Genomic DNA, 19,435 nt, shown 5'->3' with positions numbered 1-19,435 from the left:
GCTTTGATTATCAGCCGTAACATTTTTACCATCCAATGTAGATTTAGCAGAAGCAACAATATTGTGAAACAACAATATATGCCACGAGTACCTATGATATCAAGTGGGTTTTAAGAAAAAAGGTATTTCATTTGCAATGTATCTCATTTGCAAAGTGATAATTCTGTCGGCTAAGATTGGATCGTTCAGCTTTACTACATTATATACATATGAATAACTTAAAATTCAATTTATTGCAGAATGACATTAACAACAATGTTAAATTAAAGAAGAAGCTCGCTGGAAGTCTTTGAAAAGGGATCATTTGCAATGGTTTAAGGAATGCATAGTTCCTTCACTCTTAATTATATGCACAGTCTTGCACCTTTGCCTTTTTTTACGATTTATTGCAATGTTGTTGTTCCATATTAAATGTTTCCCGAATGGGGACAGAGCTTTTGTCCCCAATTAGGGGTTTTTAGTCTCCAAATTTAGCCAACGACAGAAATACACACGCAACAATAAATTACACATTCTTTTACTATCTCTTTAAAAGAGTGTCTGCGTAGAACGCATATCTTGAGAACAGTTGTTTTTCCATCCAGCATGTTCACTTTAATTGCCGCTGCTCAGTTATTGCAGGTCACTTTTATAGTTTCACAAAAAAAGCTGCAACGAGCATTAACACGTCCAAGCAAACAACCCATTTCAAACAGTCATGTTTAAGATGGAGACTGCACCAGTTTATTTGAATGAGAAGAAAAAGCATGTGCACCCTAAAATCTATTTCAGATTGTTGTGAGGAAACTCATTAACATAACACATTCCCTAGCCCCTTACTATAACTTTAACCATCACATCATTACAATGATGGTATTGAACTTAAATTGGCCCTTATAACTATAGAAAGACATGCGCAAACACACATAACCGTTACCTAACCCTCATTCTAACCCTCAAGTAAAAGTACATAGCCAATGACCAGTGCTATCCTCCAACATGGCCGCCAGAGGACACCTGTGTGATGGTGACGTGGGCCGCTCCCCATTCCTGAGCAGGTGCAGGTGATTTCCACAGGAAAGTAGAACTATGGACTCCACACTTACACAAACACACACACTTCCTTCTACCTGCCTGAGTGTGCCCAGCTCGCTTCTCGCGGTCTGACGCTGGGATTATCCACAAACCTCTTGTTGTTTTTAAATGGAATGTCTATTATGAGCCCGGAGCAGGGATTTTCCTCCCAAAACCACTTCCGTCTGTATTCCCGACACAGAATGACCCGCAGTGATTGACCGGCCATGGAGGTCCAGAATAGTCTGTCTGCGTGTTGGCGGAGGTTTCTGGCGTGTTTCAAGAAGCCGGCTCAGACTGCGGGGGAGAGCGGGTCTAAGGACATCGCGGTGATAGTGAACCCCGCAGCCGAGAGCAGCGTGGCGCCCGGCGCCGAGAGGAAGAGCTGGCGGCCGGCGGACAACTCGGGGGATTTTTACATCGCCCTGTACGACTACTCCGCTCGCACCGAGGAGGACCTCAGCTTCCAAGCCGAGGATATCTTAGAGGCTCTGGACAAAAGTACTGGTGACTGGTGGTTTGCCAAAGCCGTCACCGGCCTGTCAGCCTCCAAAACGGGATACATCCCCGCCAACTATGTGGCCCCTGTGGAGAGTATTGATGCAGAACCGTGAGTATTGATGCTTGTGATCATCCTCCTTGTTTTTTCCTATATCTGAGATGATGGACACGTTTGGAACGTCTATGGTAGAGGGTAACTCACGATACCAAACATGGGCCAAGATTATGATAATGTCAAGATACCGCTATTCTCCCGTCAGCTATATATTGCAAGACACTCGTATAACGATTCGTCACAATGTCTTACTTTATAAGAAGAGAAAAAGTGAGATGTGTATATTTATTCACTGAGATTTTGACAGAAGCTCAGATGAAACAATGTCCAAAAAATAGCATCAAGTCTCATCTTGGTGTCTCTTTAGGCTTTAACGCTGTGTATCTTGTCAATGTCCACATGCACCATCATTCCAATGTAGAATAACAATAAACTGACAAGAGTCCAAACTATAACTAAATATCTAAATATCATGATTCAGTGTCAGCATATCTATATCGCATCTCGAGTCAGGACAACGATATATTACGTGATCGATATATTGTCCCACCCCTAGTCTATACTAACAAATATACAGTAGGTGTTCCTCCACTGAGGTAATCCATTGTGAAATGTGTTGGCAGGCCCCATTTCTCTGACTTTAGTGCTGTGATGTTTTCAATCATGGGTTAAAGTAGTTAATCATTACCTGTGAGCAGGAGGGCTAAGCTCACAGGTTAACAATTTCTAGGAAGGTAGGGCCCCGAAACACAAGATCATAAAGAGTGCACTTAAACTGCCTGTGTTGGACACTGTTGCTAGATGGAAGGTTGAATGCGTATGACTGCTTCTGCAAATCATCTAAGCTGCATGTTGTCAATGGAATATTTTGTCCAAGACCTTGATATGTTGATCTATTATAGTAGATCTCGTGAGGTTACTATTCATTTTGGTGACACGTGGAATGTTGGAAAAAAATACGTCACAGAAAAGTCCAGGCCGTTTCTGTGCTTTGTCATCCTGCTCTGCACCTCAGTCAAACCTGTTCCTGCTCAGCTGAACTCTGGTTGTTCCTGTTTGTGTTTTCAAGGAACCATAGTTTTCCATTAACTCAACCCATCTTGGTGGACTTTTGTCATAGTTTCACTTGAGTCACAATCTGGATGGTCATGATAATGAGACAGTATAAATTAGTGGGTGTTGCATAACATCGTGTTATACGATTCTTGTTATACGATTCTTGCTGCTTGTCAAATACAAAAATATCTTTTCACCCTCTCTCCATTTCCCTCTTTTTCTTTTAAAGTGTTAGGTCTTTAGGTTTCCATTTGAAATGATTAATTTACCAATACATCAGTGCATTTTATTTCTTGTCTTAACACAATTCTGATAGGTATATTGACCAATTAAAGACTATCATTCTGGTTAGATGTTACAGATTCTTTCTTACTTTTAATCTGTTTTTTTCATTTAATCAGGCCGGCAAGGGGCCCTGATCCACCCCTGTTTGTGGTAATTTAACTCAGTACTTGTTTTAGTATAACGCATCATTTGAAATCAAGGTAGGAGTAAAGAATATCCGCCTTAATGGATAATGCTGGATAGTTAACAACATAACAATAGTAATTTGTCCATTAATACTTTACAATTCCCTCACCCTTTCTCTGGCTGTCAACCCCAAAGACATTGGATCCCACTGATGATATTTATATATAGCTCATGAATATATACTTAAAAAAATGTTAAGTCATCTCCTAAAACGGTAAAGAACTATAGTTTAGAACGAATGTTTCAGAAGAAAGAAATACACTACTGGTCAGAAGTTTTAGCAAACCTCCACATTGAAAATTGCTAGGCCTTTTTGTTCTCAGAAAATAGAACAAAATAAATGTAGGACTTTTCGTCTTTATTGTCAATCTACATTTACTGACTATAAGGCTGCCAACCACACTTTTAATGTTCAATTCAATTTATTTATAAAGCATCAAATCACAACGTAATTCTTCGATGTTATGACACTTTACGTAATGTAGTCGAGACCTTACAATCTTATGGAGAAACCCAACAGCTGTGGGAACAGTGAGCAATGAGTATTACACTTGGCTACAGTGGAGGAGAAAAAGAACAGTTGTGTAAAAATAGTGATGCGTATACGTGATTATGTTACTAATGATAACAGCAGCAATGATTGCAGCACTACTGCTTATTCTAAATAAGAGGGTAATAAATAAATAATATTTGAATAGAAGTGTCACATCTGGACCCTTCAGCTCTCGAGTAAGAGGTACATGGGAATGTCATTAGCTGTAGTTCTTTCCCTCTCCTGTGTTGCACACTTGTAGTTTACTTTGCTCTTAGCTTCTGTTCAGTTCTTCCCAAACCAGCTCCATGAGGTTTGAGTCTAGAGTCTGTGCTTCTCGGTAAAACCTCCGTCTGCTTCTGTTCTTCTAATATTGTGTCTATTAGCTTGCTGTATGATGAACCTCTGATCAACCAGTCTTGTAGAAGTATAAAGTACTACTTCCTGCTGTAGAGTAATTGTGCATCGGAGGTGGTACTAACACCGTTTTTTTTTACAACACTGGCTTTGTACAAACAGGGTTTGTAACAAACAACTGGTTGGGACATTGTTGAAACAGTTTGCATATCTTTTTAAGGATTCATTTGCAGAAGGAACAAGTTTTTCATTCCCTCAAATTGAGCTAATTATACTGTTGCATGACCTTAGGTCCATTCAGGGTTTATCAGTGGGCTTGAATTGCGTATATTTCAATAAAAACTTGAACAAAGCAGTTGCTCTAAAACCTTTGACCATCAGTGTAGTTATTTGTTTCGGACTATTTTCAGCAGCAGATAAATCCATATTTCAGGCTCTGTTGAGAATTTCCTGCAACAAGAAGGTGTTTTTGGGATTCAGTGTAAATGAGCCTGACTATTTATGTTCATGGTAGTTAATGAACTAGCTCCATTAGACAATGTGGTTCACTGATGTGTTGTAATAGCTTGAGGACATCAGGAGCTTAAAGTAAACAAGTCTGTTGGAGGTTGCTTAAAATTAACTGGGATTTTATTTTCTCTCCACGGTTACAAGTGTTTGCTCACTATGGGAACCATTTGGTTCATTAAGTTATTAGTATTTATACTCAAACATGTCTGGAATGTGCTTGACCACCTTCTTTGCCCAATTTCTGATTTCCAGATGGTATTTTCCTGACACCAAGCGTCAAGATGCGGACAAGATGCTGCTGGCTGGAGGGAACCGGCATGGTGCCTTCCTCATCCGAAACTCTGAGAGCCAGAAAGGAGAATTCTCCCTCTCAGGTGAGCTATGAGTAGAAGCTAAATCAGTTTTTAATAAACCTCCCACTGAAACCAGTGCTCATCAATATGAACATTAAAGCAGGATTATGCTACAAAGAATGAGATGACAAAATCTGCTGTCAAACTAAAAGCTGAAATAACATTCAGGGCGTTGGACTGTCACACATACCTTGTAGGCTACATAACTTTTGTAATAACAAATTACGTTTTTCTCTAACAATGGAGAATTCATAAGAAATAATATAATAGTGCTACAACTTTGCTTGGTTGGGTACATGTATAACCAATATGCTCATTAGTTAGCTAATGTTAACTTTATATAGATATTGCTATTTTACTGGCACTGCTGAATCACTTTTCTAACTTCAACTTTATGATTCTTAATATTCTTTTGGACTATGTTTATTGTGGTTATTGGCATTTGTTTGGCAGATGCTATAGAGACATTTAAACTAGAAGAACGCACAGCAGTCCGATTAAATTCAATCAAGCCACACTAAATTGTACAAAATTATAGATATCCGTCCCCTAGATATCAATGTTTTTTTTTATCTAGGTCCATGCATTATTTCCTGTGAAATTGGTGAAAATGTCATAACAAATTCTTGTTTTTCACCGTTTCATTTGTACCTGTCACTCAGAATCTTTTGATTGTGAAGGCGACATTCATGCATATGCAACTTCGCCACTTCCATAGATTGACTGAATTCTGTGGGAAAAGCTACGGAGAAAGTATTAATAATTTCCTGGACCCACCCATTTATTGGGATCCATACCAAAGTTCAATGGGTTCATTCCAGACCAACATTGCATCATTCCATCATATCTTGTGTGAATTCATAGATAAAGCAGAGCTAAATAAAATCAGATCAAAGATTTGTATGTACCTGATTAATTAATAACTATGGATGACAGAAGATGTAGTTGTTTTGGGAGGGAATGAACAAACTCTTCTACAAGTGTATTATTTCACATTTATATTTGATTCAAAATCCCTGTAAACAACCATTAATAGCATTAGCTGACAATATTGAACATCTTCTGTGTGTATCTTTTCGCATTCCTCTGCCTGTGTGCTTCTTTGCTTCTCCCAAGGCAAGCACTGTTCAGTGATTCATTTGTTCCGTCCCTTCAATTAAATGATTGATGATTTGAAGGTCATCAAGTTAAATAAATAGAGACCTCTGCTCCTATAAAAGCAGTTTGATGACTTTATCTCTCTCTCTCATCTAATCTGTCTTTTCACTGGCCTTGCTCTTTCATTACAGCCAAATTCTTTCCATGCTCAATCACTGACACTCTAGTTCATTTCACAAACACTATCCAAGGATTGATTTACAGTTTTTGTGCATGAAATATAAGGTCAACACTTGTGAGGAAAACAGTTGAAATACTGGAAAAGAACATATCTTTATGTTTTCATACTATTTTTCTTAGAATTTTTTGCAATGTGGACATCAGGACAAAGCAGACAGTGACCAGGCTTAGCAATTTTTCCTGTCGGATTTAACATAGACTCCTGTCTAAAAATTCAGCAACAACTTTGTACATTCTGTATTTTCACACATAGTGATGGTTCTGTTAAATAACAGCATTGTTTACTGTCCTGGTCCAGATTTTCACTGCCACCTTACCAGTACAGAAACTATTTTAAAGTAAATTATTGTATTATTTATTGTACAATAAGAATGTTTCATGAAATGTCCAAAGTAACACAACAGCAAAAAATGGTTTAATATTTTGAAAATAAAAATATGGAAACAAAATATACACTACACATAATTATTGATTATGATTGATAGATGTTACTGCATTAGTAGGGTCTTTGCATGTTTTTTTCAAAATTTAAAAGACAAGATGGTGTCGGAAAAATACAATTAAATAAAAACACTTCCCAACCCTAAAATTCAATTACCGATTATCCTAAAATCACAGCCTGTAAGAGGACATCGGTGTTGGAAAAAAGGCACAAGAATGCAAAACTTTGCAATAAATGTTAAGAATTTTTGTTCGTTAATGTTCTATGGCGAAATGAAGCTGAATTAGAGATCTTTTGGAATAAAGTGCATCAGTTCATATGTGACACAAATGAAGAGAGAATACTCAACCTACATTAAAACATGGTAGGCGTTTGATCATGATATTCTGATTTGGCCGGCAATGAATGTGTCAAAAAAACTATGACATCTAAGATTACCAAGGCATCTTAGAGTGAAATGTGTTATAGTGTCAAGAAACAATGTTTGAGTCTTAGTGTGACCAAACATCCAAACCACACATCAAGCATCACAAAACCCTGGTTCTAAAGTAAAAGATGGACTGTTCAAAACTGTCCGATGATGAGTCCTGACCAAATCGCATTATAAACCTTTGGATAGAGTTGAAATCAAATAGGAATCTTGCAAGTTTAAAAGAGCTTGAGCATATAGCTGAGAGACTAACAGCAAAGAGGTGCTACACAAATGTAGATTACTACAAGAAACATGAGAGTCCATCCTTGTTGCAAAACTTTCTCCAAACAAGTAAAGTGGGTTACATTCTGTGTTGGTATTAATTCTTTTTTTTCTTTTATTTTCAGTAACCTTGGACATTTTATGAAAACATTCTTGCTTAACAAATTAGGTTAATTTGTATTTGTTTCAGACCATATTCTGAATAATTTTGCATGTTTGCAATCAGAAGTGCCAATCATTTTACCGGGACTGTATTTTTGTATATCTATAATGAATATCTACAGTCAACTCCATAACCACTGCACTGTTTACAATATTTTCTAATAAGTAATTGATCAAATAACCACGTGAACCGTTAAAGTTACCATTCATAGTGAAAAACACATAGAGAATTATCACCAACTGTGCTTCCTTCATCTCTTTCAATTCCCTGTTTGGATTTAATGGCTCAAAACTTTACTGACCTAGTTCAGTCTCACTACTCTCTTCAACCTCATTTACAACTAGAACAGGTAGCTGCCTTCAACATGAGAGGACTTGATTCTTGGGTACAAACTTAGATGCTGATGTGTCTTTCAGTGCTGGACAGCGGGAAGGTGAAGCATTACAAGCTGAAAAAAAAGGAGAATGGTCAATACTTTGTGTCGACGACGAGATGCTTTCAAACAATTAAGGAGTTGGTGCAACATTACTCTGGACAGGCTGATGGCCTCTGTGTGCGTCTGGCTGAACCATGCAAAAAGGTAAAGCACACAGTGCTGTACAACATGAAGTAAACACACCCTGTTTATGTTTCTAAATTCCATCGTTACCTTGTTCACCTATTGTTGCTGTGTAAAGATAAATTATCATCTCGGTAAATGGTAACTCTTCTTGTCCCTGTAGATGGAGGCTCCACAGACTCATGGTATGTCCTACAACACAGTGGACCAATGGGAAATTGACCGCAACTCCATCAAGCTGCTGAGGAAGCTGGGAGCGGGTCAGTTTGGTGAAGTCTTCGAGGGCATGTGGAACGAAACCACAGCAGTCGCAGTGAAGACCCTCAAACCTGGTACATGAAATAATAATTTTTATTTTCTCCCTCCAGCAAATGATACAGGGGAATAATACGATTGAGTCTGTTTGTCCCAAATCATTTGCTTTCTGGAGCAGACCTAAAAAACTATTGAAAGAAAATGTTGAAGTAGCGCCTTTTGATAATTTGGGTTTCTTAAAATTGTAATTGTTATTTTATTATTTATGTGTGACTTCTCAAAATTGATGGTGATGTTTTAACTCTGATGTCTTTTACCAATAAGCAACAGAAAGATACCACAAATGGACAGGACGTTGAATGACAGGATTGTTCAATAATTAGTCACTAAGTAAGCTGTGTATATTATAAGTAGTTATTATATAAAACAATGATCAGAGTTTTTTAAGCTTATGATAGGAATCTATGACATTGCTTCATTTTCAATTCGATGCAATTTCACATTTTTAGTGCAATGGATATAAATTTAGATGAAGATCTGATCATTTATGATGACAAATGTATTTATAAACACAAAATATAAGAAGATAATTCACTCGTTCTTGCCACTGCTTTAGTGTTCAAACTTGACACCACATATTGTGCATCACCAAAGCTGTTACTAAATTTGCAAAAAGTAAAGTCTCAAAATCACAAAACACCTTCCAGGTACCATGGATCCCGATGACTTCCTGAGAGAGGCTCAGATCATGAAGAGGCTGCGGCATGCCAAGCTGATCCAGCTGTATGCAGTCTGCACCATGGAGGAGCCCATCTACATCATCACAGAGCTGATGAAGAACGGCAGCCTGCTTGATTACCTCCAGAGTAAGACGGCCTTGTTTTAATCTAGACATGTGATTACTTCTGCGGCTTTATAACGGGATCAGAGTCCAATGACCCTCCTGCTGAGGCTCTTTGAAATCAGTCTATCTGCCTGTGGCAAGGGTCAGTATAGGGCTCAACGGTACGGCCTAAAATGATGTAAATTCATGTCTTAAACTCCTCTCGATGAGAAGAGAATTGCCAAATACTTGACAAACTGCTAAACAATATGAGGTAGAACAATGATGTGTTTATATCTCCTCACTGTGTTTATACAATGCATATGCAATATATCAATCTAACAGGAAATCTTGCAATATTGCTTTTACTGACATCATATTGAGATAATTGATATTATTTTAAGGCCCAACCCTAAATCCACACAATACAGGGATACAAACCAGAGAAAGAGAAGCAGTTTAAATTTTGAATCTAAACTTTATTTGCAGCCATACATATTTTAGCCAATGAGTTGAGCAAAGGGCAAATTTTGCACAAGTGATTTCATTTCTTAAGAGACAGTTCTGGGTATTGCATGGGAAGTGTCTGAGCTTGCATTTGTTCTGTTGACACAATGTGAAAACCTTGTTTGCAAATACACAGCTTCCCTTCCACTCTCAGGTGTTGTTACCTCTGTCTAGGAAGTTATGTTTTGATTGCTGTTTGTTTGTCTCTGTCTGCCTTTCCATCCGTCTCTGTCTACAGGATTATTCCAAAACTAACACAAAATTCCTTTAAATAATGTTGAGAGGTTCCCAGTATCCCATTAAATTGCAATGTTTTGATTTTTATCACTTTCTTTAACATAGCGATGTAGGGCGTTTGCCTTCGTAGAGGTTGGCACTATCTGAGCGCCCTTCTAGTTTTATATGAGATAAATTGCTTGGGTGGATAAATACAGGGATAGCATATGTGGTGCCCCATCAACATAAGATTAATTCAGAGTCAGCTATTTTATTTTGACATGTCAAATACCAAATAATATAACTTGCATACTTGCATTTGTTTAAGCCTTACCAAAACCCCAAGGAACTCCGTGGAGACCTCCATGTTAAAACTGTCCTGAGGCGTAGATTGGGGCGTCAATAAAGCTTTCTGTGCCAGAACAAACAGGTATGGGAGGGGTAGTTGTTCACCAGTTAATCAATCTTAGACTGTGTTGTTCTCTTGGAAAGATAAAAAGACTAAAGTATATATACCTGGCCTCTGTTTACGTACGTACCATGGCAGCTCCCAAAATGAAGTGTGTGGGAGAAACCCGGGATAATACTAATAATTATTATTAAAATAAAATAAAATTAATACATTTTTGTCATAGCTGCCTTTCACAGCACTCAAGGTCACCTTACAAAGTGATAAAAACAGAACAAAAAAACTATAGAATCAAAAACATTAATACAAATGAACAGTGAATAAAACATTATGTAGGTTATAAATGGCAAACAATCAGACTGAATATGAAAGTTAAAAAAGATGGGTTTTGAAGCAGGATTTGAAAGTTTCAGAGGTGGGGAGCAGAGCGGCTGAAGGGTGTAGATCCCATCGTTCTCAAGCTGGCAGGTGGTACAGTGAGGTGGATGGGAGACCTGAGTTTGTGTCAATGTGCAGGAGTTCGGAAAAGTATACAGGAGTGAGATTATGAGCCTTGTGAGGAGCAGATTCTTAAAAACAACGCGATATTTGACTGGGAGCCTATGAAGCTGCTGAAGGACAGGAGTGATGTAATTAATTAATAAAAGGGACACAATCATTCACCATTCAACAGGTTGTTAGTTATTGTAGTTTGGCTGTGACACTGAGCTCTCAGAGGCCATAAGACCTTAATAAACCTTATCTCTGAACTTTGTATCAAAAATGGTACGCTTTCTCAGAGTCATCAATGTGAACGCACAGATTTTACTTGCACTGTCTGGGGATATTATTGTATCTGATGTAAATGAATGTTTATAAAGGACCTTTTAATGTATTGCCAAAAAAGGAAATACTACTAGCTAGTTGCTTTCAGACATGCACTAAACTCTAATAATCGCAGAATGCAAATGTCAGTGTCCGAGGTTCCTGAGTTCCTCTGAAGTGTCTAACACAGACATGTCAAACCGAGGCCTGCGGGCCAATTCTGGCCCGTGGTACAGTTATATCTGTCCCACGATAAAATATCATATGTCTATCTGAACTGTCCCGCATCGTGAACCATGAACTGAACGAATCAGTTAGGATAAACTTGAACGTGAGTGACCGTCACTCCAGTGAATATATCCAGGTATGCTCACTGCATACCTGTGTGAGGAGCTTTTCTCTGTGATGAAGATGAACAAAGACCCAGTCTTCTCACAGATGCACACCTTCACTCCATCTTGAGGGTTTCCACAGCACAGAACCTAAACCCAAACATTAATGAACTAGCAGCCAAGATGAGATGCAAGACATCTGGCTCTGGCACATGTACATAAAAAAAGAATGTTGCCTACCTAAATATGTTTTCTTTTTGGACTTTATCCAATATCCTGTCTATCCCGTTTAAAAAATGTTGGCCCTGTTTGGCCCTTGACATAGTAACAGTGTTTAATTCTTTGTGATTGAGTTTGACACCACTGGTCTAACACTTGGCCGATGCAAAAATTAAAGAAAGAATAAGGGCAGTCACCAGTTTTGATATGCTGTTAACAAAAACAGGTGATCTCTGCAGTGGAACTTTCCACAATAAGGCAACTTAAATAGCTTACACAAATTACTTTTAAATAGCCAAACTAACTGGATAAAGTTGATGATAATAATAAATATTTTAGTTCATTAGCTATATTATTAGCTATATATGGCTTGTTGGGTGTCTTTTTCCTTCTATAGTATCCATAATCATATAAACCGCGATATTTCCTCTTACAATACCGTGGCACCAAAATGTCATATCGTGACATCCCTACAATCAATGTAGCGAAAGAGGGAGCGTGAATGAGATTACAGACGTCCCTTGGTATAGGGATTTATATTTTTACCAATTATATCATGGTTCATCAAAACAGGAAATTGTGTTTCCTGAATTCTATCACTTGAGTTCCCAGATCAGGTTCGTTTTTAGGCTCGGCTTCATCTCAGTTGAAGCAGTCTGAAACACTGGAAGTCAAATTGCAGCCCATGTCAAATGTGTTAACTGCAGTGAGTTAAAATGCGGAGCCCACATTTGCAGTTATGTAGTCAAACAGCACTGAGCTTTCCTTAATGTCTTTTAGATCATTTCATTATTCAACTTCACTTCTTGTAAGAATTTTAAAGCCAGAGTTCAGAACTCATCTTGAACATGCTGCAAAAGGCTCAATTTTGCTTCAATGGTGGAGGTTTTGTTCAGAGTTAAAATCGGATTTAATTTTTTATTTTTTTTTTACCTTTATTGAAAAGGAATCTGTAAAATGTCGAAGATGAAAGGTTATTAGTTGCAGCAGCACAGAATGATGGGAAAGTAAAATAAATGGATGGCAGTGGTAAAGTTGTCAAATGCTGGCTTAGTGCGACCTGGATTTTCAGTGTCACATAAAAACCCTGTAGAAGAACACCTCACTCTCCTCAGCTCTGATTAGTATTTTGATCCGTCATTGGCTTCACATGTGACCTTCTGTATTGTACTATTGTGATAAATGTTGAGTTCACCTTGTAGAAAAAAAGTCTGTGGTGTGAGTGTCACTTCCGTTTAGAGTGATGGCCACTCTGAGAAGCGTTCATGAGGAGCTGATGTCTGTGTGGTGACCCCATCAGCCATAATTCACCACACACCCTGAGACTGTCGTATATCACAGCTAGGACCTGTCTCCAGGATGTAAAACATTGGATGGCAAATAACTGTCTACAGTTAAATGACGATAAGATCTTGTTTTGAACTTCTCTTCACACATGGGCTGTAGAAATTCAGTACCACCTAACTGGCTGTGTAATTCACAGTAACACATTAACTCAGTTGTGAAAAGGCAGTTATTTCCAACTTAGAAACATTGGCAAACGTAAGCCCTTCTTCTCTTTTAGTGACCTGAGGTTTGTCTCAAATGCCTTATCTCAATTCTGGCTGGATTATTGTAATGCCCTGGCATCAACCAGCGGTCCCATCTGCAGCCGGTGCAGAATGCTGCCACTAGACTGGTAACTGGTACCTGGAAGAGAGACAGCATCTCATCTGTACTTGCATCTGTGCATTTTGGCTTCTGGTTAAGTATAGTCTTGAGTTTAAGGTGCTTTATTTATTTTTAAGCTACTAATTGATCGGGTCCCTAATTACATATCTGAGCTTTTTTGCCCCCTTTCCATTCCCTGATCCCTTAGTTCTTCTGATCAGCTGCTCTTGGCTGTTCCTTGGGTTAACTATTTACAATAGAGTGCTCCCCTTCTGACGACATATGTAGGACTAGGCTTTTGCAGGCTTTTTAGTGTCTTCAAGTTGTTTTTATCCTCATCATATAATTTTTATTTATTCTATGCTAGTCTCTGTGTCTTTTATTATACAGCAATTTGGGCAAATGCAGTTGATTTGAAATGTGCTATATAGATTAACTTGACTTGACATGTGCTGAGTCACAATTATCAAGTTTAACATATTGTCTCCTCTTCAGCTTCTACTATGCAGATGAAGGGGTGGGTGTGTTTGAGTCCACCCATTACTTTGGAGTTTCAGGGGTAAACATTTCTGGGGTGAATAATAATAATAATAATAATATAAATTAAAATAATAATAACTTTAGTTGTATTGCACTTATCTAAACAAGGTTACAAAGTTCTTGTTAAATTTCCTGCCAAAACTCATTTTGTGTGTCTCTGCCTCGATTACAGAGGATAAAGGCACCACGCTAGCGATCTCTGACCAGATCGAGATGGCTGCGCAGGTTGCATCAGGTATGGCGTTCCTGGAGTTGCAGAACTACATCCACAGAGACCTGGCAGCCAGGAATGTCTTGGTGGGCGAGAACAACCTCTGCAAGATTGCTGACTTTGGCCTCGCCAGGGTCTTCATGGTGGGTTTGACTTTGCAAGTTTACACTGTATGTAGCTATATATATATATATATATATATATATAACAACCTAATTAATACTGAAAAAGCTAAACCACAGGTTGTATTACATCAGGTATTTTTCTCTTAAATTCAGCTTTGTGAAATTGTGGATATATATTGCATGCAAAGCTGTATTATGTGTCTTGTTTTGTTACTAGAAAGAGAATGAGAATGTGTACGAAGCCAGAGAGGGCACGAAGTTTCCGGTAAAGTGGACCGCTCCAGAGGCTATCCATGACAACAAGTTCACTATAAAATCTGATGTGTGGTCCTTTGGAGTTTTGCTGTATGAGATCATGACATTTGGCCAAATGCCGTACCCAGGTACCATCTCTATCTCCTCATTATAAATCATTTAGAAACCATTAACTGAACATAAAGATTAAAAGTGTGATTCTTATTTCTTTGGTCTCAAAATTAGTGCTTGTGTGTAGAAATCGCTTGTTTGATCAGTGATCATGTCCCTCTGTTACTGTTCCAGCCATGACCAACTACCAAGTGGTCCAGCGGATTCCCCAGGGCTACAGGATGCAGTGCCCCCCGCACTGCCCCAAAGTCATGTACGACATCATGATGGACTGCTGGAAGGAGAATGAACAGGACCGGCCCACGTTCGAGACCCTGCAATGGAGGCTGGAGGACTACTTCGACCTGGATGTGACCTCGTATGACGATGCCAGCCGCTATTAGCAAACCAACATGTCTGGGACACATTTGAGCAAAACGACAAAAAAAACTCTGAATGCTGCAAAACAAAATCATACTCGTATGGAGACAAATGTGGAGTTCCACTAACAGTTTCATGAAGTTACTCATTGAAATATAATATAAAACTCCTCTTGTTGCACACAGTTGAGGGATCTAAAACTTTGATATGCATGTGATAAAATACTGTGACTGTAACTGGCACACAGTGAGGAAGCTGTGTCTTCCAAGTGTGTTTAGTTTCGACACTCCTGGCCTCGCTTTGCGTGACAAAGGAATGCACTTTCAGACATTGAGCCTAACTCTAAGTTAGTCCTCAAATAGAAGAGACCATTTGCAGCCCAATCTGTCCATCTGGATGAACCTGTTCGTCTTGCACTCAGCATAGCTCACATTGTTTCCACCTGCAGAGCTTTACTGGAAGCTACTAGAAAGGGTGACTAATAGTCATTCAGTCTGTTGTACTTTGAGTCTTAGATAGTGAAGTGAGTCGCAGGTGCTGTCATTTCAGCTCACTTGTGGTTGCATATGTATTGCGTGCAACCAAGTTGATCTTTTTATTCCAATGTAGGCAACTGAAATTGGCCCTGGCAGCCAATTACAACCCCACTTAATGAAAGCACATTACCAATCTCTTTAATGAAGTACAAAAAAAGTACAAAAAAAGGCTTCATTCTGTTCCATTACATAATATAACTTCCTCTCTTGGAGTTCTTTATTTTTATTCCAAGAGAAGTAGAAGCTAAAGGATCACTGCCAGGTTTTTATGAAGCCCTGCAGGTGCATGGGTGGAGGAAAATTAATGCAGACAAATGATTGGAGCATAAACTTTAAGTAGCTGTTTGTAAGTTTTCATATCACTACATAGTCAATGTTAACAGCTTTTTACTTATCAATCTATTAGGCTACATCCACATTACTACACTTTTGTTTGAAAATGCGTAAACTCTGCTATGGATACACCTGGCATCCAAGTTTGGAAGCCATGCTAGCCCCATTTTAGTCTGAGATGTTGGAAACAACCAGTTGCTGTTTGTGTCATTTTGGTCACGATGTAGGCTTCACTGATTCGTCAGGGTCCTATCACATGACCCCGTTCCGAAAGAAATGTTAGCCTCAGCTAGACTGAGTGTAGAACACAACATGAATCATGAATTACAAGCATTGCTGACCCTGTTGTGCATTTGAATTCTGGATTTTACAAGGATACAACTTGTTACATGGTAGGATACGTCTTTTGGTATGCTAGTATCGACAGTGATTAAAGCTGATACGGAGCAAAAACGCTTGTGAGGACAGAGATAATACTACTTTGAAAATGCTGTTTTCAAATGCAAAAGTAGTAGTGTCAAGTTAGCTGAAAAGGAACAACATGAGTTCAGCATCAGAATTAATTCCTTACTGCCAAAGAAACCCCAACGTTAACTCTCTTATCACTTCTTTGCTTCTATCGAAGTTAGCATCCTAACCAGCTAGCCACGCCCCGTCTTTGTGATAGTGAGTCAGTGTAGCGTTCAGTCTGTTCTGAATTTGTTTTGACCATCACCACGACCTGCTCCTGGTAAGACACCACAATTGGCAACGCGAAAACGAATCTCCCAGAGGTAATTTCAGCATTTTGAGACATTTTTAAGCTGCATTTATAGATTTTTTTTCTGTTACTTGTGGCCATTGCACATTATTACAAAGGTGATGCGAAGAACATGTTAGTAATTTCATAATCAGCATATAGAACAACATAAGCATTCATTTTCAGTAGAGTTTGTATCCTTTTAGCTCTGTTTTGGGTCTCCTTAAATCCCTGAGAGAATTATCTGACTCTTTTAACTGCCTAATTTTTCCACTTTAGCTCTACAGCTTGTCACCGACACAAAGAGGTCAATCTAAAGGGGAACTAAAGACTGAAGAATTATCTGTAGGTGGAACAACTTTTGCATTAAATGATTAATGTAATGTTAAGGGATGTCAAATTAAATCCTTAGTTTTCCATCCAAAATTGAAACAAAAGTATGTTAGGTTTTTCCTTGTACGACATTGACCATAGCACTCGATTTGTAAAACCGTGGCCACAGAGACTGAATTGGTAGGTTGTTGTGTCTTCTCTGGTCAGGTAGGGGGTGCCCCAGCATCATGTAAGTGGCCTTCGAGCAGTCATGTTTCAGTAATGAGATGCCTAAAAGAACGAAAACCATTTTCTTACTATCCATGTCCCTTCAACATGTGTTTTGATGTAAGGCTGAATATTGTTTATCCTATTGATAGTTTTGGTTGCTATCAGTTAGCCGCAGGTTTATCACAGTGTAACCAAATGTTAATTTATTGCGAAAGAAACAATGAGAGTTGGATGATCTAATTTACTGTAAATGAGCTGCTTGGAAGTTCAGATGTTGGATGGAGATGCATTGATATTATTCATATTTTGTTCATCAAACATTGTTTTCAGACGTTTGACCCCCCCTTAAAAAATATTAAAGATAGCCTAACATGATGTTCTGTAAAATTGTGGCAAAGGTTCTTATTTTAATTGCAATGAGCAATTTTTTCTCCTAGACACTGTTGTGGCCACAGTGTTTGGTAGTCCAGGGTCTGTATGGTGCCCTCATGCTACTACACCTTAAGCCAAAGAGCACTAAGCTTTCTGCTTTTATGATCTATCACGCTCAGTCAAATGTTTTTTCAGTCATACTCATGTGGGTCCTACAGTGTAATGGCTCAGTGACTGAACTATGCAACACTGGATCTATCCCTCTTTTTTTACTGATTCAGTTTGAAGTGTAGAGCTGCTCTCAGATCTGTGGCAACAATCTTTCTAAGAACAACATGTTGTGTTGATCGATGTCTGACACATTCACTTCAGTTGCTGTACCAGCCATCACAATGCTCTAATGATTTTGTGTTCAGTGTCATGAACGCCATCCCTTTAATTGTATATTGTAACCAGGCCAGTGTTTATATATGATCATACTGTATTTTAACGTAATTATCCTTTTATTTTTATCACAAATAAATGATTTATATTTAGTACGATCTTGGTTGTGGTATTTCATTAGAGCTGAGTTTTTAAACTCTGCATTTGTGAATGAGGTATATTGCTACCTAAGAAAACAAGGGGATAATGCAGATCTCAGTCATGGCAGCCACTTTCAAAGTAAAGGCAAAATGTTTGTTTTGTTGCTACAATGCTATTGAGCTGCATACATGTGCACACATCGAAAGAAAGTGCCCTTTTTCTGGGGTTCTTTTACATTTTTTGTATTTATATATTTATGTTGTGTTGGTGCACCTGCTTCTCTGTCAAACTAATATATTGATTTAATCAAAATATCAGGTTGGGTGATTAGACTCAGTCTCTGCCCTCCCTGCTTCCATGTCTCCTGCACAGTGCTGAGCACTAGAGCTGTGGACATTCTCCATTCTTCAATGCATTGCGATGCGGAAGACTCTCCATCGATTCATTTAGTTTTTAGTAATGTCCCGCCGCTGAATAGTTATAACATCAGGACCTTTTTATATACAGTATATGATCTGGACAGATGCTCATTAAAGTTCCGGTCTATGTCAGAGTCGCTTTCGGAGTCTGTTTCCTCCTTTGGAAGGGGATGCTTGTGTGGAGCTGAGGATCAGAGGACTAAGCTACCAGTGCCTCCGGTTTACAGCTAATTAGCCTATAGACAAAAACAAAGATTGTTAACTTGTGTCTTTCTAGCAAAGAGACATAGGGTAAAACAGTAAAACACTTTATTTCCATTAGAATGACAAGACACCATGGAAGCCAAATAGACCAAAATCAAATAAATTGTCCAGTACACAAAATAATGTGTTTGCCTTAAACTGCATCATGTTTTATTTCATCTCATAGTCTAATAACTACCCAAAACTTGCTTAGCTAGTAAGAGATCTGAAACTATATTTAACTTTTGGTTTTAGGGAAAAAAAGTGCCCTTTTTCTCAATCAGCAGTTGAAAAACTGAATCTGATGTGTATTTATAGTCAAGATGTAATTTCACAATTAGCCACAGGGTGATGCTGGCACTCTGCTGCTAACACTAACGTCTTGTGTCTTCCCGAGAGCCAGATAAACCCAGGGCAGTGTGTCTGAACACTTAACCAGCAGCCAGTGACTGTTTAACCTTCAACCTGTTACACCAATGCAACTGCTATAGTCTGAGGACTCAAGCTCCTCTGCTGTGTTTCCTCTGCCTAATAACTTAGAGTTGGACATTTATAATAGATTGTCATGTGTTGCAGAGTTATTTTAATTTGAGGTTTCACTGCTCTTAAATTCTTACCCTGAAATGACACAGATGACATTTAAAACACATAAAGTGCTCTTAGAGGGCATCAAAGTGTGTGTGTGTGTGTGTGTGTGCAAGTATCTTCTACTGCCTGATTGTCCTGAATTATTCAAACATGCCATGTAATACTGTCTGAAAGTTTAGCAGCTGAATTAGGGGAAAAGGCCACAGTTTGCATCAAAGTGATTTTTCTTGAAGATT

At 38.5% G+C, this 19,435-nt stretch overlaps 1 protein-coding gene across 1 annotated transcript; it reads left to right on the top strand.

Moving 5' to 3' along the window:
- The first annotated feature begins 1,036 nt into the window (after positions 1-1,036).
- Positions 1,037-17,963, top strand: frk (fyn-related Src family tyrosine kinase). Its single transcript, XM_053445356.1, has 8 exons — positions 1,037-1,663; positions 4,788-4,909; positions 7,942-8,105; positions 8,248-8,416; positions 9,047-9,205; positions 14,012-14,193; positions 14,393-14,558; positions 14,716-17,963. Exons 1-8 carry the CDS (start codon positions 1,281-1,283, stop codon positions 14,922-14,924), a joined length of 1,554 nt encoding a protein of 517 aa, XP_053301331.1. The 5' UTR covers positions 1,037-1,280; the 3' UTR covers positions 14,925-17,963.
- Positions 17,964-19,435: the final 1,472 nt, after the last annotated feature.

The sequence above is a fragment of the Pleuronectes platessa genome, chromosome 17, assembly GCF_947347685.1.
Source record: "Pleuronectes platessa chromosome 17, fPlePla1.1, whole genome shotgun sequence".
NCBI classification, from domain to species: Eukaryota; Metazoa; Chordata; class Actinopteri; order Pleuronectiformes; family Pleuronectidae; genus Pleuronectes; species Pleuronectes platessa.
Note: the sequence above shows the minus strand (reverse complement) of the source record. Positions and strands in the feature narration are given on the sequence as shown.